The sequence below is a fragment of the Psammomys obesus genome, unplaced genomic scaffold (genome assembly GCF_907164565.1).
Source record: "Psammomys obesus unplaced genomic scaffold, mPsaObe1.curated_primary_1811, whole genome shotgun sequence".
NCBI classification, from domain to species: domain Eukaryota; kingdom Metazoa; phylum Chordata; class Mammalia; order Rodentia; family Muridae; genus Psammomys; species Psammomys obesus.
The window spans coordinates 38,316,466-38,338,895 of record NW_026587216.1 but is presented as its reverse complement, the minus strand read 5'-3'; the positions used below and the strand labels follow the sequence as shown (position 1 = coordinate 38,338,895).

Here is a 22,430-nt window from a genome sequence, read left to right as displayed (position 1 = left end):
TGTGTGCTGTTCCACAATGTTTCAAGCAAAACCAAATAGGCTGATCCATTGTATCCTATTTCTACACTTAATTGCTCGGTTGCACACCAGTTTCCCTCATCTTTTGCCTGCTTACTTTGGTATATTTAATCATCAGTTTCTCTTAGGCAGTGCTGAGGAGTTCAAATATTTAACTTATTTTCTCTTATCACATTGGGATTTTTAGTAATGTGCTATTGAGGAAGCAATATAGAGATAGCTAGAACAGAATGTTTGAAAACACTGGCTTTGAAAGCAGACTGCTTGGGTTCAAATCCTCCACCAGTTACTAGCTGTGTGATCATGGACACACTGTGTAACTTAGTTTTTCTGTATAAAATGTGGCTACTGTGTCTTATTTCTTTGTGTGAATACTCAATGAATTGATGTATAGTGCTCTAAATAGTACTTGACACATAGTTCAATAGGAAACAGCTGTGAATCAGCTAATATGAAAAGTGGTAATAGTTTCCTAACTGTATCAATCTTGATAGATATGCCTAGTGAGTCATTGATAGATATCTCTGTAGATATAAAGGGAATTAATCATGTTCTCATTGATTATTTTCTTCACAAGTGGTAGGTAAAAATTTGTGTATGAGGCTCTAACTTAAAAATGCATCCATTTGAGAAGTGTTACATCAACAGATTGCCATTTGGAAATGTTGAGTTTTAAGTCCACCAACTTGCCATTTCATGCTGTGTCCATGTGTTTGCACAGACCCTCTTCTGCGGGATTACTGGGTCTATGAAGGATCTCTGACTATTCCACCTTGCAGCGAAGGAGTTACGTGGATATTGTTCCGGTACCCTTTAACTATATCCCAGCTACAGGTGAGTGCGCACCTTTAAGCCTTTCAGAGTGGCGTTCTCAGGTTAAATAACCTCCCTATAAAGGGAAAGTGTCTGTTTTGTGCTTTAATTCCTGTTAGATCAATCATAGCTTTCAGATGAAAGTTAAATATTGTGAGCCGGGGAAAACAATGGGAAGGTCAAAGATGAATGAAACCCAATGCTCATTTATTATCTGTATTTTAAGAGTTAGTTTTTATGGAGCAAAGAGAGATCATCGTGAAGTAGCCAAACTTTTAATTAGTCCAGCCATTCCCTTATTGGGGATCTTTCCAGGTGTGGGAGAGAATGTTCCAGAAATAGGGTGAGACTGCTGATGATCTCACAGGCATGTAGTTCTTTCATGGCATGTGAAATTCTGTGGTGTATGAGAGTACGTACGTAAGAAAGCCAGAAAGAAAGCATTGGGAACGTCTTATCTTTACTCATTATCTTTACTCTTGCTGTCCTTGGGTTTCACATAGATTCCCTAAATGCTAATGAAAGCCGTCTGTGGGTAACCACAGCCACAGGGAAGCTAAGGTGATAAAGTCATTTGAGTCCAGGAGTCCAAGACTCCGCTAGGTATGGTAGCAAGAAGCATTCTTAAGAAGAAAGAAGGACGGATGCTCATACACAGGGAACAGAAACAAGCCCAGTAAATTTTGGCCGGGCGTTAGTGGTGAAAACATGAGTTAGCCACTCTATTATGTGTTAATGATTCTGAAGAGGATAGGGATATAGCTCTTGCCTCCTATGTGTGGTCCTGGCTCTGACACACAGGGCCACTCATATACAAAAAGAATGAAATGATTATACTGTCATTACCAAGATGTTTGAATGTTTTATGTCTTTTTGAGCTCTAAGGGTCATATTCTCAAAAAGCTATATTTTTCCTTCATGACCAACTCCCAAATGCTTAAGAAATAGAAGACACCAGGTTTTCTTCAGGAAAGTTTTATGATTCTTTTTTCATATTTCATCATTTCTTGAACTTAAGAAGCTCAAGTTTACTAACTTCTACATCAATTCCTTTGCTAGTGTTATTTTCATTTATTTTATTTTTAAAACATTTTATTTTTTGAGATTACAATTACACACTTTCCTCCCTTCAAAGGTACCCATGTAACCCCTTTCCCCTGCCCTTTCAAGTCATGGCTTCTTTTTTCATTAGTTGTAACACACACACACACACCTATGTAATATATATATCTACAAATATATATGTATTCATAAATATATAGATATAACCTTCTTAGTCTGCATAAAGTTATTTGTATGTAGCTTTCCAGGGATGACCATTTGGTAGTCAATCCAATTGGTGTTCTCTTGCCTGGGAAAGACTATTTCTCTCACTTTCAATATTCCTTATTATTTTAGCATTAATTCCTTAAAAATCTCACACTTAGCATTTTCAATTCTTATTTCTGGTTGTCTAGGGAACAATTTAAATTCTCCCTTCATCCTACCTTCTCCATTCTGCCTACCTTTCACGGGATTTGAACTTTAGCCACATCCCCTTCAGCTCTTATTTTCCATCGGACAAATCCTAATTCCATTATTCTTCTTCATCCATTTGTTCTTATAAGAAACAATGAGTGTCAATTGGACACAGGGGACAAAAGACTGAAGTATAACCTTCACTCTCAAAAGTGCTGCTGTCACTTGAGAAGGAAAATGACTGTACAGGCTACAGTTGTGGTAATGTGTCCCAGTGAGTCCAGACTGGATGGCCTGAGGATTGACGTCAGAAAAGTCAGTTTGTCTGGTGGGAGTGAAGAAATTAGAAAATTCACTCTAAATGTTAAAAACAGAACCTTGGGCTAATGGTGCCTAATTTTGAGATCGAACAGTAACAGTATCTTCTGTAATAGATAAACCTCCAACTTTGTTGACCTAGAGTAAATAACTATTTTATATGAGTTTGTTTAACCTCAAAGATTTATGATCTATCTGAAACGGCATAGAGGATCCCTTGCCAGCAAGGCTCCGGGCATGTGAAAGCTGACCGCTGTTGTGAACATTCTCAAGTGCGGTGTAGAAATGGTGTTTCATTGTCAAGTCCAACGGTTTGCTCTACTAAGATGCAGGGCAAAGCCATTGTTTTGCATGTCACTGTGGTTTTAAAGGGAAGCTGGCTTTGTGTTGCCCCTCTGAATAAGGACAGACATCAAATCTAACTCTGGTTCACCAAGTAGTCCCGATGGAGGATAATGTGTGTGTGTTTGGAGGAATTATTTCCCCTTGCTTTGAGAATGGCTATGTTCCCAGTCACTAATCTGTCAGGGAAAAGGCTTAGGGATGTTTAGCACAGAGCACTGTGGCATCTCCTGAGAGGAAAGTAGTGTAAGCACAGACTCACATATATACAACATGTGTTTGTATCTATGGAAATGCACTTTACAGTGGTTTTGTAAAATAGGATCTTAGAAGAGGGCCTGTCTTTGACTTGAAGATTTTTCACTCACTGCTTTTCATAGGGTTCCATAGAAAGTAAAGTTAAAAGATTGAAGAGGTCCAGAGAGGGTAGTAAAAATCAGAAGTTCAAAGAAAGAGGGCATGACCAAGAAAAATCATGAAGCTGTGCATTATTAAAGGAGAGAGGGAGAAGGGGGAGACAGGGACTGAGACAGAGGAGAAGAGAAAGAAACACTCATGTAAAACACCATTAAGAGGTAACTGGCAGGCAGAGTCTCATACCACACCACTGAGAAGACAGGAAGCTGTATCCTGCCTTACGTGGTCAGGTGGTCAGCGTATATAATGGAGCTGTCCTTCTGCCTCACAGAAGCCTTGGTGTCTCGGAATGCCTTGTGTTCACCAGCGACACGGAGACAAGTGCACCAAATAATACTGCTTTCCAGCCAAATCTACAGGAGCTTGCCGTGAAGAGGGGCAGGCATCTGCTGCAGTGCCCAGGGCCTCCAGGACACATAACCAGAAGCCTCTGCATAGATAACCTTTTCATTCAGGCTAAGGTCCTGTACGTTGGTGTGTAAAAGGTGATTGGGGAGATCTGAATGGGAGTGATATGGCCATTAAAGAACTTTAAGATAGGAAGTGCTCTAATTATTAGAAATCAAGCAACAACAACAACTATCTGGATTGCCTATCTGAATTGTTGCTTAGAGATGAGATTTCTAGAGCATAATAAAAACGCCAAACATTATTAAGTATAATAGACATTTTAAGACATCCTCTGTTTTGATGGTCATTAAAATGGAGACAGAACCATCTAGCATTTCCAGGATATGCTGATAGGTCAGTGGCTGTAGATCAAGAGATGTGAATATATCAAGAGAGGTGGGTTTGTTGTTGCTACCCTTCTTTACTTTCCCCACCCTGTCTTTTCTCCCATCTCTGTTTCAATTTCTTAGCTTATCTCTATTCTCTTATTACTTGTCTCCTGCTTTTCTTTTGTCTGTTAGCTGTAAACAGTGCCACTGCGCAAAGGGACGTGACTGTACGTTCTCCTTTTGATCTTCTCTCTATCCTTTCCCCATCTTCAATAAATGGGATCAAAATCAAGAGTCTTCCTAGACCTAACAGCCTGCTTGAGTTAAAACATGATGTATATATGGTCTGTGGGATCTGGGTCATGTCTGTTTTGGGTGATGGGTATCAAGCCCAGAGCATTGCAGGTAATAAACTACATGTTCTCTCCTAAGCTGCACCTCTTGTTATGGACAGATGAGGAATTGTGATAAACTAGGAACGCAGATGGCTTTCTGGAGGATCTTATTGGTCCATATGGGACCAAGAGGCTGCTGCCTGAAGACCTGGTCCACATCATGGTCATTCATGAAAAGAATTCAGCTGATTTGGAATGCTAGTTGTAGCTTTTCATCTATGTCCATGGCTGTGGGGTTTGAATGAGAATGGCCTCCATAGGTTCATGGGTTTAAAAACTTGGTCCCCAGTTGATGAAACTGTTTGGGAAGGATTAAGAGGTCTGGCTTTGTTGAAGGAGGTCTGTCACTAGGGAAGTTTCAAAAGGCAATACCATCCCCAGTTAGCTCTATTTGCCTCTTATTTGCAGATTATGCTATAAACTCTCAGCTGCTGCTCCAGTGCCAGCTCAAGCCTCAGTGCTCCCCACAATGGCAATCGTGTACTCACCCTCTGGAACTGTGAGCCCCCAAATAAAAGCTTTCTAACTTGCTTTGGTCATGGTGTTTTGTCAGAATAGAAAAGTAACCAAGACAGAAGTTGGTGAACCAGAGAGAATGGGCTATTGCTCTCACAGGCCTGACTTTTTTTGGAGGAATATAGAAGATTTTGGGACCTTGGACTAGGAAAGTGGTTAAATTCTATTATCAGAGCTTCATGGGCCATCCAAGTAGGAGTTTACAAGAAATAGCGCTGAGAGCAATGTGGCTGCCCTTACCTAAGAATCTGTCTGAGGTGGTCCCTTCCAAAACTTGGCTGTTGGCAATGTGATAGTACTAAAAGGTGACATCTACCATGAAGGTTCCTTCCTTGTTTATAGGATCAAGATGTAAGAAGAGTCTTGGACTGATTTTGTTGGCAGAGGAGATTTTAAGGCAAGCTAATATTGACTCTCACAATATTGATTCTGTTGAGCAGTTATTACTAATAACTCTTATGTAGATTAGTGAAAATGGCTAAGCAAAAATATGAAATATTCGGTTTGGGAAGAAAGAGAACATCAGGAAATTTTATGTCAGAGACAAGGCTTATGTTGAAGGAGATAAGGAAGGTTCTGATGCAGAATGGAATAAAGGGAGCGTGTCTTCTGGGCAAAGCTCCATGCAGCCAAGGCTGCAACTTGTGAAAGGAAAAGGCTCTAAGAATATTCTTCACTTAAAAAACAACTATGTAGTTAAAGGAGGGCTCCGGCCTCTGTCCCAAGAAAAGCAGCCCGTCACAGTACCATCAGTCATGTGGTCTGGCTTCAGATGATGAAGGATAGAGGAGTGAAGTTGTGGAACCTTCCTCTTCAGTTAAGGAAAGCTGCTGAGGCCAGCTCTGTTAGCAGAGGAGTCCCTGCATGGCAGCCCATTGTGTGAGTCCATTGTGTGAGTCCATTGTGTGAAGCTGTGAAAGTGGAGCCTGGATTGAAGTGCAGACTCCACTGTGTTGGAGATTCCAGAGCTGTGGGCTATTTGCCTGAGAGAAGTGTGTTTTAGTCAGCAAAGTTGGAAGGATGGAACCCTCTAAGGCCTTTGATATCAGAGATGGAGTTACAGAGTTTAGAGTTTTCCCTACTGGGTTTCAATCCAGTCTTTCCTCACGATGCCCTCATTTTTTTCCTTTTGGAATAGTACTGTGTATTCTATGCTATTGTACTTTGGTGTCATGTAATCTGCTTTTTTGATGTTAAATTTGTAGGTTACAATTAAGAGATTGCCTTGAGTCTCAGAGGAGACTTTGGACTTTTAAACTATGTTAAGACTGTAAAAGACTATAGGGATTCTGAAGTTTGACTAAAACGCATTTTGCATTATGATATAGCTAGGAACCTGTGGAGTTGAATGTGGTGGTTTGAATAAGAATGCCTCCTCCCCCCATGTATTTGGATGCTTGGTCCCTAGTTGGTGGAATTATTTGTGAAAGACTAAGAGGTATGTCCTTGTTGGAGGATGTGTGTCACTATGGGTGGGCTTTGAGGTTACAAGAGCTAACACCATTTCCAGTAGCTCTCTATGCTTTATGCTTGCATCTCAGGATGTAAGCTCCCAGCTGCTGCTCCAGCACCATGCCTGCCTGCCTGCTGCCTTGCTCGCAGCCATGATGGTCACGTACTCTAATTCTTTGTAACTCTGAGCCCCAAATTAAGTGCTTCCTTTTCTACGTTGCCTTCATCATTGTGCTTTGTCACAGCGATAGAAAACTGAGACCATGGCTATGGTGTTAATGAATTGTTGCTGAACAAGTTTCACACTTCCTTTTGCTTGTTTCCTCTTCCACTTTTTGCTGCGTGAAGACCTTGCCATGTGCCTGACCTACTCTCATAATTTCCAGCCTCTGGAGTTAGGAGAAACAGATTGATTATTTTTACATCACCCAGCCTTAGGTATTCCGCAATCATAGCACAGAAAAGACTAAAGTACTTACAGATCTCAGACTTGAGTGTGCTTCTGCATCCTCGGGAGGTCTCTGGGGTCTCTGAGATGCTAATGAAATAGGTGTGTTGTAGGAGCTGGCAGTTGTCATTTTCCATTCTTGAGAGCCTTGTCAAGAACTACTGTGTCACCCTGTCCTGTACTCACCCCCAAACATGTATTAGCTATGTTAGAATTAGAATATTCCAAACACTGAAGTTCTGCAGATGAGTGTGGACCCTACCTAGTGGAAACATAGCCATGAATACATGCATACGTGTTAAAACACAACCAGGTGGAATGAACCCAAATGGTGTGTTTACCCAAGACACGTGTGATGTGATTGCAACAGATAGTCATAGAAAAGGCATTGCTGGGAAGTGTTTTGCGTTCTTAATTTCATGCTAAGTCTGTGGTCCTCTGCTAGTGTTATGTATTCACGTGCGTTTCAGTTTGTACTGTGGCTGTGTGCGCAGTCAGGGGAGTAGAGCTGGTGGCAGGTGTAGAGGATTTCTCCCCTGAGAGGCTCCTCTTTCTTAAAAAAAAAAAAAAGTGTTCCTTTTATGTACTTGTAGCACCTTTTGCAACACTTTGTATGAGCGTTTCCTCCATCTTGCATCACTTCCCTGGTGGATGCAGCCTTAGGGTCTAATGTTTCTGGAGGGAGTTTTAGTGTGTGGCTCAGCAGCAGCTACCCAGGAGCAGAGAGGAAGTCAGCTGGGCCTGGAGCTGCTGTGGCTGCAGATGAAAATAAGAGGAACACTGATATCAGTGTGCCTGGAGAGAGGATGTTCTTTCTCTCTCTAATTCTTACCCGGAAAAGCCTGTCTAGATTAAGGAGCCTGTACAGAATCACTCACAGTTGAGAAGTTGGTTTCCTTGTTTTTAATTGCTGAGTAGTATTCCATTATGTAAATGTATTCCATTATGTAAATGATTCCCTGCACTCTGCTGAAGATTTGGTTATGAGTCTCAGCATCTGCTTTGATACACTGCTAGGTAAAGTCTTTCAGAGGCCCTCTGCGATAGGCTTCTGTCCTGTTACTTATTTTCTCCTACTTCCAATGTCCATCCCATTTGTCTTTCTAAGTGATGATTGATCATCTTACCCCAGGTCCTCTTTCTTGTTTATCTTCTTTAATTGTACAGATTTTAGTATGTTTATCCTGTCTAATAGGTCTAGTACCCACTTATAAGTGAGTATATACTATATGTATCTTTCTTCTTCTGGGATACTTCCCTCAGGATGATCTTTTCTATATCCCACCATTTGCCTGCAAATTTCATGATTTCCTTGTTTTTAATTGTTAAGTAGTATTCCATTGTGTAAAAGTACCACAATTTCTGTATCCATTCCTCAGTTGAGGGGCATCTGGGTTGTTTCCAGCTTCTGGCTATTGCAAATAAAGCTGCTACTTACATGGGTGAGCAAATGTCCTTGTTGTAGACTTGAGCATATTTTGGATATATGCCTAGGAGTGGTATAGCTGGATCTTGAGGAAGCGCTATTCCTAATGGTCTGAGGAACCACCAGATTGATTTCCAAAGTGATTGTACAACTTTACATTCCCACCAGCAATAGAGGAGGGTTCCCTTTCTCCATATCTGCTCCAGCATGTGTTGTCACTTGAGTTTTTGATCTTAGCCATCCTGATAGGTGTAAGGTAAAATCTCAGGGTTGCTTTGATTTGCCTTTCCCTGATGACTAAGGATGTTGAAGATTTCTTTATGTGTTTCTCTGCCTTTCGATATTCCTCTATTGAGAATTCTCTCTTCAGCTCTGTACCCCATTTTTAATTAGATTACTTGGTTTGTTGGTGTTTAAATTCTGAAGTTCTTTACATATTCTGGATATTAGCCCTCTCTCAGATATAGGATTGGTGAAGATCCTTTCCCAATTTGTAGGCTGTTGTTTTGTTCTGATGACAGTGTCCTTTGCTTTACAGAAGCTTTTCTGTTTCATGAGGTCCCATTTATTGATTGTTGATCTTAGAGCCTGTGCTGGTGGTGTTCTATTCAGGATATTTTCTCCTGTGACAATAAGTTCAAGGCTCTTCCCCACTTTTTCTTCTAAAAGGTTTAGTGTGTCTGGTTTTGTGTTGAAGTCTTTGATCCACTTGGACTTTAGTTTTGTGCAAGGTGATAAATACGGATCTTTTTGCATTTTTCTCCTTTTTTGGTTGGGTCTGTGTGGTTTAGGTATCAAGGTTACTGTGGTCTCATAGAAAGAGTTTGGTAATGTTCCTTCTGTTTCTATTTTTGTGGAATAGTTTGAAGAGAATTGGCATCAGCTCTTCTTTGAAGGTCTGGTAGAATTCTGCATTAAAACCATCTGGCCCTGGGCTTTTTTTTTGGCAGGGAGACTTTTTGTTGTTGTTGTTGTTGTTGTTGTTTTTTGGACACAATGAAACTTTATTTAAAAACCAAACCACTTGGAAAATATATTGCAGGCTTGACACAGCAAACAGACAGGTATATCATTGTTTCAAGTAAGTGGTATAAATACAACATAGTACTTATCCAAAAGATAGGTAACATGTTGGGCCAGTAACACTGCACTACAAAGTCCCAGGCAAAAATGGCATTTGATAACAAGGTGCTTACTTTTAGGACTCCTTGTTGTTAGGGGATTACCTCTCTAAGGCTCTGTGAATTCAGGAGGCTGAGTAATACTGGGTTTGGACTTCCATTCTGTGAAATCTAGGTTTTCTCAAGTCCAGTACTTCTCAACAGTTCCTATTTTACTGTTTAATCTCAGCTACTGGTATATAAGTGACTGTCAAACCCTCTTCATGGGAATGTGTCACTTGGCTGCAGGAGTCAGTGAAGGAAGCTGTTTCCACACACAGTGTGACACCACCTGGCTTCTTCAGGGGCTTCCAGAACGACAGAATTGAAGAAAAGGACATTCCCATCGTGATGGCCAGAAAATACAAGGAACCTTTAGAATTTATTCAAATTATTCTCCCTCCTGTATCTTAAATCCATGTTGTGCCCTTGCACATAAGACAAAACCAAGCAAAATAAAGATCTGGGAAGGAAACCTTTTCCTCCCTCTAAATTATTAGTTCGCTGGGTTTTGTTTCACAGCATATGCAAGGTGGTGTGGTGACACTTGTGGTAAACAGGAGCTTGGCAACACACACCTTTCCTCAAACTTTACCAGCAGGTTGAAGAAAGCTGCCAGCTTGGATGTCTGTGTAGTAGGAATCTAAGTCCTTGGTACAAGGGCATCTCTATTGCCAGAACAAGCACTTGCACACGAACGTTTAGGAGCTAGAATTCTCCCGTGTGCTTTCTGTTATCCAAATTTTAGCACCAGCTTCTTTCCACTTCACCTTCTAAAATCCAGATGTAATGGAACCAGTATCCGGCGGTGAGAGGCATATGCCTGGAACTTTCTGTGTCCTGAGTTTTCCTTATCTATAAACATTGCTTAACATACTAAACTGCCATTCTTCCTCTTAAATAGCCTGCCCTCAGCCCCAGTGGTCACTGGCAAACAATTTTATTTCCCGATGGACGACAGAGACTCTTTCATCTTCTTGGTCATTGTTGGGATGAGGTGCATGTGGTCATCCACACACTTGGACACACAGCTGTCCAGCTGTTGCTTCACCTGCACCTCCTTATTTCCTGCATCCATCGAGTCTTTGGCTTTGTCATCGCAGTGCATGGTGCACCGGGCCAGGCGGTCCTGGAACCTCTCCAGCTCGTTGGTGACCAAGGCCTGGGCTTGAGCTAGAGGTGCATGGCAGCGCTCAATGCATTGGTGCACCTGCTGCATAGATGCTTGGCTGTCCTCACAGCAGCTGGCACTGCACCGGGACATGAGGCCCTGCCTCTTCCGAATGTTCTCTCTCTCCACACTTTTCACCACGGCGTCCACGGCCTCCTGCACTCGGAGTTGCTGCACCTCCGCCATGGCGACCCTGAGCTGCGCCGCGACAGCGCCTGCGCGCCCCCCGCTGCGCCCCGCCCCCTGGGCAGGGAGACTTTTGATGACTGCTTCTATATTCTTGGGTAATATAGGAGTGTTTAAATTATTTACCTGATCTTGGTTTAGCTTTGGTAAATGACTCTATCAAGAAAATTGTGCATTTCAATTAGATTTTCAAATTTTGTGGCATTTAGGCTTTGGAAGTAACATCTAATGATTCTTTGAATTTCCTCAGTGTCTGTCATTATGTACCCCTTTTAGTTTCTTATTTTGCTGATTTGGATAGTTTCTCTCTGACTTTCAGTTAGTTTAGCTAAGGGTTTACCTGTCTTTTTAATTTTCTCAAAGAACCAGCTCATGGTTTCATTGATTCTTTGAATTGTTTTATTTATTTCTAATTTTATTTATTTATTTATTTATCTATTTATTTATTTATTTATTTATCTAATTTATTTATTGATTTCAGCCCTGAGTTTAATTATTTCCAATTGTTTACTCCTCTTGGATGTGTCTGCTTATTTTTTTTCCTAAGGCTTTCAGGTTTGTCCTTAAGTTGTTTGTATGAGATGTCTCAAACTTCATTCTGAAGGCACTTAGTGCTATGAACTTTCCATTTAGCACTGCTTTCATTGTGTCCCATAAATTTGGGTAAGTTTTGCCTTTATTTTCATTGAATTTTAGGAAGTCTCTAATTTCTTTTTTTTTTTTTTTTATTTCTTCCCTGATCCTGCAGTCGTCGAGTAGAGAGCTGTTTAGTTTTTCCATGCATGTGTAGGCTTTTTGTTATTTCTGTTTTTGTTGAGGTCTAGTTTTATGCCATGGGGGTCTGATAGGATACAAAGGATTACTTCAATCTTCTTGTATCTGTTGATGTGTGCTGAGTCTGACTGTATGGTCAATTTTGGAGACAGTTCCATGGTGTACTGAGAAGAAAGTATACTCTTTTCAGTGTGGGTGAAAAGTTCTGTAGACATCTATTAGGTCCATTTGATTTACGACCTCTTAAGTGTCATTACTTTCCTATTTGGCTTCTCTCTTGATGATCTGCCCCTTGGTGAGAGTGCAGTGTTGAAGTCTCCTGTAATTAAGGTGTTGGGATTGATGTGTGGTTTGAGCTTTAATAATGCTTCATTTACAAAAGCAGGTGCTCTTGTATTTAGGGCATAGATGCTCAGGATTGTGATGGCCTCATGCTGGATTTTTGCTTTGATGAGAATGAAGTGCCCCTCCTCATTTTTTTAATTAATTTTGGTTTAAAATCTATTTTATTAGATACTAGGATAACTACTCCAGCTTGTTTTCTGGGCCCATTAGCTTGAAAACCTTTTTCTAGCCTTTTACTCTGAGATAGTATCTGTCGTTGTTGCAAAGGTGTGTTTCTTGGATGCAGTAGAATGTTGGATCCTGTTTCCACAACCATTCTGTTAGTCTGTGTCTTTTTATTGGAAAGTTGAGTCCATTGATGTTGAAAGATAATAGTGACCAATAATTGTTAGTGCCTTTAATTGTGGAGTTGGTGATAGTGTGTTTGTGTGCTTGTTTTCTTTTTAATTTTTTGTTGTGAGGTTATCTATGTCTGTGTTTTCTTGGCTACAGTTGATTTTGTTAGAATGGATTTTTCCTTCTAGTATATTCTGTAGGGCTGGGCTGCTGTGTAGATATTGTTTAAGTTTAGTTTTGTCATGGAATACTTTGTTTTCTCCATCTATGTTGACTGAAAGGTTTGCTGGGTATAGTATTCTGGTTTGACATCTGTGTTCTCTTAGCGTCTGCATGACATCTGTTCAGGCCCTTCTGGCTTTCTTGGTTTCTGTTGAGAAGTCTGTTATGATTCTGGTAGGTCTACTTTTGTATGTTACATGGCCTTTTTTCCTTGCTGCTTTTAATATTTTTTCTTTGTTTTAGATTTAGTGTTTTGACTATTATGTAATGTGAGGTGTTTCTTTTCTGGTCTAGTCTATTTGGTGTTCTGTAAGCCTCTTGTATGTTTAAGGACATCCCTTTCTTTAAGTTGGGGAAATTTTCTTCGATGATTTTTCTTGAAATTTTTTTCTGGACCTTGGAGCCTGGAATCTTCTTTTTCGTTTATTCCTATTATTATTAGATTTCATCTTTTCATGGTGTCCTTGATTTCTTGGATGTTTTGTGTTTCAGACTTTCCCAATTTTATTTTTTCTTTGAGAAACATATCATTTCTGCAACTGTATCTTCAGCACTTGAGATTCTCTCTTCCATTTCTTGTGTTCTGTTGGTGATGCTTACCTTTGTGGTTCCTGATCTTTTCTCTATATTCTCCAGCTCCAGGTTTTCTGTTTGTGTTTTCTTTATTAATTCTAATTCTGTTTTCATGTCTTGCACCATTTCCTTCATCTGTTTGAATGTGGATTCCTATCTTTCCATGATAGCATCTATTGTTTTTTTTATTCATCTCCTCTTTATGTGCCTTTATTTGTGTGGCTATATTTGCCTGTATTTCTTTGAGAGTTTTGTGTGTTTCCTCGTTTTGTGCCTCTAATAACTCAATAAGCATAGCTTTAAAATAATTTTTCCTGTGTTTCTGATGAATTAAAATATCCATTGATTTTGGGGGTTGCTGGTGAAGCCATAATGTCCCAATTTTTGTTGGATGTGTTCTTAATCCTGCCTTTAGCCATCTGATGGTCTGTAGCCTTTGCTGTTTGTTCCTGGAGCCTGTACTTCAGACTGGGTCCATTTGTCTCTGGAGTCTGGAGTATTCTTCAGGAAGATGAGAATGGTCCAATGGTTGGTGAGTGGGTGTTGGTGTTTCAGATGCAGCTAAGGGAGGAAGTTTGCAGGTGTAAGTGCACAAGCATAGGAGCATGTGTGGACATGTGCCTTCCTGGAAGGACGAAGTGAAAGGGAGAAGAGTAAGAGCAAGTTGTGGTGCGGGCACAGTTTGCTGTTTGCAGGCATAGTGTGCATTCACAGGTGTCCTGAATGGCTTGGTATTATGCTCCAAGTGTTCAGATCTGCCTGAGCTGCACCATCTTGGTTCCAGGAATTATTTGCCTGAACCCCACTGGGAAAACTACAGAAGAGGGCTTTCACTGTTGAGAATGCTGTCCCAGAGATCCCTATGTTGCCCACAGCAGGGGGTGTGGGTGGGAGGGATCCAATGTCTGGCTGCTAGGGTAGAGGGACCCAGATCTGAGTCTCTCATGCAGAAGCACTCACTTGCAGGCGTATGTGGTATCTCAGAGAGCCCACAGTTTTCTACTCTCAGATTTGGGTCCCCTGTTTGGCCATTAGAGTAAGGAGGCACTCCGTGCCTGGGGTTATGCTCTCCCCATAGCTGTTGTGCCCCCAGGACAAGCAGAGCAAGTGAAGGTGCATGGGCGTTGATAGTTTGCCACTCTTAGACCCTGGAGACATTGGGGGGGGGGCTGTATCCAATCTGTCCCAGCTCACGGGTTGTCCCCTTTAGCCCAGCAAGCCTCAAAGTCGATGCTCTGGCTTCAGCTGCCCAACCACTCATCAGTTTTGGAGTTCTTCTGACCTTCAGATATGGTGCATGATGGTTGCTGCCATCTTGGAGCTCCTTTTTACTTCCCAAACAGTTCCACCAGCTGAGAACCAAGTATTCAGACATGTAAACCCATTTGGGCCTTTGCATTCAGAACCATCAGAGCTCCCCAAGAATCCTTCTGTCACTTGCCTTGGTTATGTTGTCTTCACAGAATAGAAAAGTAAGTTAGACAACCCTCCAACATTTCTTCTCATGGCCTTTAGTATTATGTATTCTTGTTAGGAATCACTTAATTCAAGATCTAACTCACTAATACTTTTAAGTGCTCAGCACAATATTGTTAGTGGTAAGTGTTATACCATATGGTACATCTCCAGATCCTATGTTTTTTTTTTTGTAAATCTGAGACTTTGTATCTTTGTCCATCTCCTCTCCATTTCTACTTCCTAAAGCTTTTGGTAACCACCCTTCTACTCTGCTTCTATATCTTCTGTTTATCATTCTCATATAAGTGATATCACATAGCCTTCCTGTGTCTGATTTTTTTCTCTCCACCTGTGTATGGAACCACAGACACTGAATTCAGTACCTTGCAGGGATACCTACCCTCATATGTTATTTGTAGCCCAAGCCTGGAAACAAGAAAATGTCTATGGTCCATGAGTTAATAGAAGGCACTGACTTCTATGCGTCCTTTTAGCACAGTGACACAGGAAAAAGAAATCAGAGTAAGCCTGTTAGATTGGATGGCCACAGAAGCAGGGGTCTGCTGTAAGGTAATTTGCCTCAAACTGCAAACCATGGGAACTAGCCTCTTGAATGCACCCATAAAGAAACAGTTTTAGAGTTGGGCTTTTAGTCAGTAGTTTGGTTTGTGAGTCTGTGAGGTTAAATGCGTGTCTGGTCAGTCGGGTTGCTTCTCTGGTTCACACACAGCACTTGTTCAAATAAATCACTTCAGAAGATAGGGCTCTTTTCCAGGGTGTGGGATGTTTATTCATGTCTCGTTTCTTCTTTCCCCCACTTCAAGTTATTTAAAAATGAATAGCATGTTTCAATGGAATAACCCGACAAAACCATACAGTGACCTATGGCGCGTTATTTGTATTTCTGCGCTTAGTGATGCTTTCTAATGCCTGCTTCCTGGGTTTATTGAAGACTTTTATCCTGAAATGTTACTCTGTTATTCGTCAGAGCCCCTCCTTTTGGCTTGGGTTGACTCCACATGCATTTGAAGCTGCTTAAGCTGATAAAGGGTTTTGAGGGGTGGTTATTTCAGAAAAATGACATTCTAGGAAGATGAATTTCCCTTCCATCTCTACTGATGTTTGAAATCTTCAAAATGTCACTGCAATCAGGGAAAAACATTCTCGTGAAGTAGTTTTCTGCAGAGTGTAATGGTTGAGGCTAGCACTTGGCTAGATCTCTTCTCAAGAAATTGTTTTCATACAACATCACATGCTCCAGGCTGTGGCCCGGGATGTGTCTTCAGCTTAGGAAAAGAAAATATAAAATTAATCAGGTTTTAAAATAGGCTTCAAAGTCAGAAAAAAAAAGATGACGTAGTTCCTATAATGTGCTTAGGCAGTTAAGTTTCTAGAGCACACTGCTCTTCATTGACCCTTCATTGACCCTTCCCATGGGTCTTGAACTTTGGTGCAGACTCCTCATAGAGTTTGAAGTATATAAAGTGAATGCTGAGAGGCTGGGCTTCCCCAGTGGCTTGATTTACTATCCCTTTCGGCTAAAGATTTCTCTCCAAATGCTAAAGGTTTGACAGAAAGGAAGTGGCGCAGGGACGGCTGGTTAGTAATTAGCATTAGTGGAGCGTTGATGGCAGTGTGCTGAGTAAACTGTGCACGGGTTCTTTCTTCTTCTTCTACTGTTTGTGTCACCCTTGAGAATGTTGTCATCGCTGTCCTCTCTGTTGCACTGGGGAAATTGGGGCAGAAGGAGGTGATGCCATTTGGTCATTTAGGATGGCCGGTAGCAGAGCCAAGAGAGAATGACAGATGTTTGGCCACAAACCCACTCCCTCGCCACTGCATTATTTTTGAACTAGTGTAGGACTCTGCAGTGCCCGGGGCCTTTCCCTCTCCCGCCTTAGGGAAAACATCAAGGCGAAAGCAAATACTAACAGGGACTCTCACGAAGCCTCAATTCTAGGAAGTTTTCAGTTGCCGTAAGCATTGGGTACTGTGTAGGAACCTAAGGGCCAGGGAAAGAAACGATTTAGTGGTTTACTTGCCTGACTGGCACTGCTATGCAAACACAATATGTAGACACAGGAAAGACACAAATCAGCAGGGCAGTTCCAGCTGGGCCGGACTTTCCTCACTTAGAAAAACCAATCCGTATTTGGAGACACGGAAAAAAAAATAAAACGTTACAAGTTGTATTTGTAACCAGGCTGGCAATCTAACCTGTCATTTAATTTTCCCCAGCATTGCGTTCCAGCACTTAGGGGAGTGGACAGAATTAGAATGCTGTGGATGTAGGAGAATGCACGTGTACATTTTTGCTATCATTTGGAGATTTCCTGGCCCCCTGAAGTCCAGGCTTTTAGTTAGCAGCCCTGACTTAGCTGATCTGCATTGCTTCTCTTTAAGGAAGACAGAATTCTTTTGATACAGACCTTTTTAAACTACAAAACGTTGCCACGTCTGGATGGATGTTCAGATTTTAGTGCCCAGAACTGGGGACAAGCGAGGTGTAGTTGTACTGATCTGACTGGAGCTTCTGAAGAGGCTGTTGTGGAGCTGGGAAGAGCAATAGCTAATTTGGATATTTTCTTTGCTTCTCTAGCCTCAGTTCCCTCATGTGAGAAGAATGAAGCCTGGGTGTGCCTTATTGCTGTGTAGTATTTTAGCAAAGTAATGTATATTTTAGGTTACTTGGGGAACAGGTAGGATGAGCTTGGGGAACGCACATAATATTGTTGCTTGTTAGTTACATTCTTGTCACATTCACATCTGGTAGAGTCCAGATTCTTCGGAAGCTCAACCCTGACAGGTGAGGTCGTCTGAGACCTAGAAACCTCTTCACATGTCACAGGCAAGTCATAATGTGGAGAGGTGACCTCAGATGGGGAGATGGGCTGTAAATGGCTAAGAAACGCAGCTTTGCACTTTGGGAGAACAAGAAACATCCTTTGCACCTGTGTTTCCCAGCATGCTAGATGCGAGGCAGGGTCAGTCTTTTGCTGATAGAGGCATCAATTTATCTATTTACTTATTTATTTATTTAGCTATCTGTTTAATTTTATTACCATTTTATACATGTATGTAATGAAATATAGTCATATACATAACCTCCAACACCACTCACATCTCACATCTTTCCTATCTTTATCTCTTCTCGCTTTTCCTCATCCTCTTCTTCTACGATAACCTACTAAAAGCAATTAGTGCTACATATATGTGCATGGGGCTACTCAGAGGGCCTGAGAAACTTACTAGTGGCCATACCCTCAAAGAATACTGACTCTCCCTAATGAGCAGCTGTCACCGACCAGTGGTACCTTAGTAAGAGGACAGGCCTGGGGACCAACCCCCATCTCTATTGGATGGCTTCATCTTAAGTATGTCTATGCAGGCAAATCACAGTTCCTGTGATTCATGACTAATAGCCGTGTCATGTCTAGAAGACAGCATTTCACAGCAATGCTCCTCATCCTCCAGCTCTTAGGTTCCGCCTCCCCTTCTGTGATGCTCCTTCAGCCTTGGTGGGAAGTTCTTAAAGATGTCTCATATAGGGCTGAGCACTCAGTCTCTTCCTTTCATCACCTTGACCAATTCTGCGCCTCTGCACAGCTTTCTGTCTTTGCAGTTAGTCACCCTATAAAACAGTCATGTCATGGCACATCTCTCCTCGCAGGTCAACATTGTCGCATCCAGGTTCTTAATAAGAACAATAATGTTTTACTCTTGCCAACAAGCAGGGAGTAATTTTTCTGGACAGTTTGAGATTGGCTTCTCTGTGGCCTGCAGTCACAGTGTGTGGCGTGTTCAGCAATAAGGTCTTCCCATGCAGTGCTAGTGGGCAGCGAGGGCGATGATGATGCCCTATGCTGTTCTGGAGCTTTGGGGCGCCTGAGGGATGTGTCCCATGCCTGGCACTGCAACGCATATTTATTAACCCATGTCCTCAGGGCACGGCGATGTGCACCAAGGTAAGGGGCCTCCATTTGAACCCATTTCTTTTAAAGTTACATTTTGAAATTAGCTCATCGGCTAGTAGGTTTCCATAAGACCTTTTCCTAATAATTCGTTTGCGCTAGTTTCTCCACCCTTGTCTTGTGTATTTCTGGGTCTGACTGACTGCTCTGTCTGTGTACTTTTTCCAGTTTCATTTGCAAATGTCATTTTTCTTTATGACTGAGTAATATGCCATTGTGTGTATGTACCACGGTTGTCTTATTGACTTGTTAGTTGATAACGTTTGGCACGATTTCATTTTCTATCTATTATGGATATGAAAAGAGCAACAATGAATATGGATGTGAAAATGTGTTTCTAGTGATATAAAGTTCTTGGATATGTGCCAAGGTATGGTATAACTTGGTTATTTGATAGTTGTACTTCTAGTTTTAAAACCTCTACACTTATTTCCAAAGTGGAAATATTTTACACCCACACCAGCAGTTATAAAAAATCCCTTTCCCACATTCACGCTAGTATTTGTTGGTTGGTTGTATACCGATCATGACCATGTGACCATTCTAACTTGGGTGACATGGAATCTAAAAGTGTTTTAATCTTTATTTCTCTGATCACTAAAGATGTTGAGTACTTCTTAAGGTGTTTCTTAGCCATTTGTATTTTTTTTTCTTTTGAGAATTCTCCGTTTGGTTCATAGTTACAGGCAGTTTTGAACCTACTGATACGAGTGCTGGGAATTAAACTTAGGTCTTTTTTTTTTTTTCTATGAAAAAGAGACATTTTTTTTTCTTTTTAGTTACATTTTGTTAACTCTGTGTCCCAGCTGTATCCCGCTCCCTCATTCCCTCCCCAACCCCACACTCCCTCCCTGATCTCCTCCCTGCCCCTTTCCAAGTCCACAGAGGAGGACTTTGCAGCCAGCCCTGAAGATACCTGACAAAACAGGGTCAGATGAAAGGGGAGGAGGTCCTCCCCTATCAGTGAACTTAGGTCTTTTTAAAGAGTAGTTTGCACTCTTAATTGCTAGCTGTCTCTCCAGGTCCCATTCACCACTTTCTAATTAGGTTGTTTATTTTCTTAGTGTTTAGTTAGGTTTTTATTGGGGGGGGGGGTTCTTTATATATTCAAGACACTAATCCTCTGTCAGATGGATGTTTGGCGTGGATTTTCTAGGAATTCGTGAATCCTTGTAGCAAATGTAATAACTAATGAGATGACCCACACTTTCATCAGAGCTGGTGAGTTAGGGATGTACTCGAGAAACTTCTAAGAACTCATTTGTTCTCTTTTTCTCTGTGTGTGTTTTAAGCTGACACAATATGTGTGTGTGTGTGTGTGTGTGTGTGTGTGTGTGTGTGATGGAATCTTTACATTAAAAATCTAGTAGGCTTCTATAGACATTGGAATTACATAGATTCCTATTGTCATCTTTTAAGGGCCTTGTCTGATGTGCTTATTTCTGGAACAACCAAATCTATTCAAATTTTTTGATTTATTATTATTTTAAAGTTTGTATACACACACACACACACATACACACATGAACACACTGTGAGCACAGTCCCCTGGGGGCCAGACGTGTGTACTGTATCCCTGGAGCTGGAGTTTCAGGCAGCTGCATCCTCCTGACCGGTGTGCTGGGCACTGAACTTGGGTCCTCTGCCAGGGCAACATGCTTTTGTAAGGACTGAGCTCTCTCTCCAGCTCTGTTCCTCTGTCTTTGAAGCTCACCTTTCATTTTTCTTTTATTCTATAATTTATGCACATTTTAAATGGTTTATGAATCTCTGAACTTGCTAATGTGTGGCTAGTGGCTAATTCCCTTTAATTCTGCTTTTTTTTTTTCCAGATAGAAGAATTTCGAAGACTCAGGACACATGTTAAGGGGGCAGAACTTGTAGAAGGCTGTGATGGGATTTTGGGAGACAATTTCCGACCTACCCAGCCCCTGAGTGACAGAGTCATCCGAGCTGCATTTCAGTAGCCAGAGAGACCAGGAACAAAGCCATCTGCATCAGGGTATGTGAGACAGACAAGGAAATGAGTTACCTTAACCCAGTATCCCAAAGTCATTCTATAGTTTGGCTGCCAAAATGCACTTCATTTTGATACATTTATGATGCATTTTCATACCCCTGTACCATTACTCTCTTTTGTTTGTTTCTTGGGAAGTAGTTTTTATTTCCTAAGTCGAGAAACATATATTAGCTCTTTTAATATTGTACATTATTTTATTGAATGACATTGAATTCAACATACTTACTACGTACCTTTAGGGAGCTCACAAACAAAGGAAAGATAAAAATATGCAAATGTTACTATGTATGGGAATCCTTTACCTTGTAATCCACCTAAGTGTGTATCAATCAGAGAAACTGTAGCAGAGCTGCTTCGCATAAGCGAGACACATCTGCTAGAACAGTGCCTGGAGAAGCAGGACAGAGCTGGGACCAAGGATGAACTGTTGAGAGGATGGCGTGATATGTGAGTTAGCACATACTAGGCACTATGAAGTCACAGCTGAATGGAAATCTCAGGCCTTGCAGAGCTCACAATCTCACGACCTGGCCACTCTTGATGGAGATGTAAAAAGTCATCTTGTCAATCTTCTTTTCCTGTTTCTTCTATTGTTCTATGCTACGGTCTCATTTCCTGGAGTATGCTTTGCTCACTCTGTACTGTACTTCCTTCCTTTTGCGCATTTGGCCTCTTATCTGCGCTGGGCTGAGCTCAAATACCAGTTTCAACAGTGATCCTCTCCTTTTCACTTAACGCAGACTTCATTTTGTGACCCCTTTTCCATTTATCTATTTGTGTGTTCCTTAGGTTTCTATTGTATGTCAAACGTCTAAGGGCTGGAACTGTTTTGTTTCACTACGGACCCACCATAACACATCACGTGTCACACTCGGCTGGTCTTCAGGCCAACTAGAAGTTTCTCAGAACTGCCCTTGTAGAAGCGGTAGCCTCATTCATTCTCCTCTCTCAGCTGGCCAGTGCAATTCTCCTTTCTCTAACTTGGGGTAGTGAAGGTCCAGCAGCTTTATCATTGTTAAGAATGGGAAGAATTGTAGAGTAATTCAGATGTTAAAGAAAGAAAGTTCAAGGGTGCTTTAGGTCAAATCTCAACATAGATGAGCCAAAGAGCTAAAATGAAAACCCCAAATAATTACTCAGCACTTCTTCTGACCAATTGTGTGTTTACCCAGGTAAAGACATACATGATTTCTGCCCTTGTAGAATCTAGAGTCAGAGGTAGAGTCTGACAGTAGAGAAATGAGTGCTGAAAAATACACCATAGCAAGTATTAATACATTATGTAAATAAGGAGAACTAAGGAAGTGACAGAGGAACTTCTAGGAAGAGAAAATATCTTTCTACAAAGGCTTTAAGGCATGCTTGCTATGGAGGAGGTAAGACACAGGTGCAATGAGGTCCCTGAAGGAAACCCTGGTGTGTTTAGAGATAGAAATAAAGGGTGAAGCAAGTGAGACCCAAACGGCAGACGCTGTCAACCGCACTAAGGAATCTTGGCATTACTGTGGATGTGTCATGAACCTTCTGTATGTAACGTGTCATAAAATGTTAAAGACTTTGACTTAGGGGACTGGCTTTATCCCATGTATCCCTAAGAAGAAATTTAGTAGATTGAATTAAGGTAGAGCAGATCAAGAACAGAACAATTTTAAGAAATCTGTTGGGTAGCTAAATGGTAGACATGGAGGCCTGGACCTTAGATGGGAAGCAGTGGCAATGGAGAGTTGGTAATGCATAGGAAATAGAAATTGTAGATGATATCTACTGATGAGATGGGTAAGGGTGGATGGAGAGCGAATCATCAGGTTAAATGCTGAGGTCTGGGTCTTAGGAAACCATGGGTAGAATGCCATTGAGTAACAGCAGGAGAACTGTAGGAGGCCATTTTGGGA

The 22,430-nt window shown here is 41.4% G+C and overlaps 2 protein-coding genes across 3 annotated transcripts in view; one reads left to right on the top strand and one right to left on the bottom strand.

Annotated features, from left to right (window-relative positions):
* The window catches only part of Ca8 (carbonic anhydrase 8), a 91,935-nt gene that overhangs the window by 54,653 nt on the left and 14,852 nt on the right, over positions 1 to 22,430 (top strand). The window contains exons 7-9 of one of the 2 annotated variants that reach the window (XM_055603435.1): positions 740 to 852; positions 20,351 to 20,520; positions 21,328 to 21,468. In XM_055603435.1, coding sequence (XP_055459410.1) covers positions 740 to 852; positions 20,351 to 20,485 — 248 coding nt within the window. In that variant the 3' untranslated portion in view covers positions 20,486 to 20,520; positions 21,328 to 21,468. Of the gene's footprint in view, positions 1 to 739; positions 853 to 20,350; positions 20,521 to 21,327; positions 21,469 to 22,430 lie in introns of those variants that run through there. The other variant, XM_055603434.1, reaches the window with a different exon arrangement.
* Positions 10,414 to 10,839, bottom strand: LOC129673575 (protein FAM136A-like). The gene has a single exon (XM_055603436.1). The coding sequence runs from the start codon at positions 10,837 to 10,839 to the stop codon at positions 10,423 to 10,425; it is 417 nt and encodes a 138-aa protein (XP_055459411.1). The 3' UTR covers positions 10,414 to 10,422.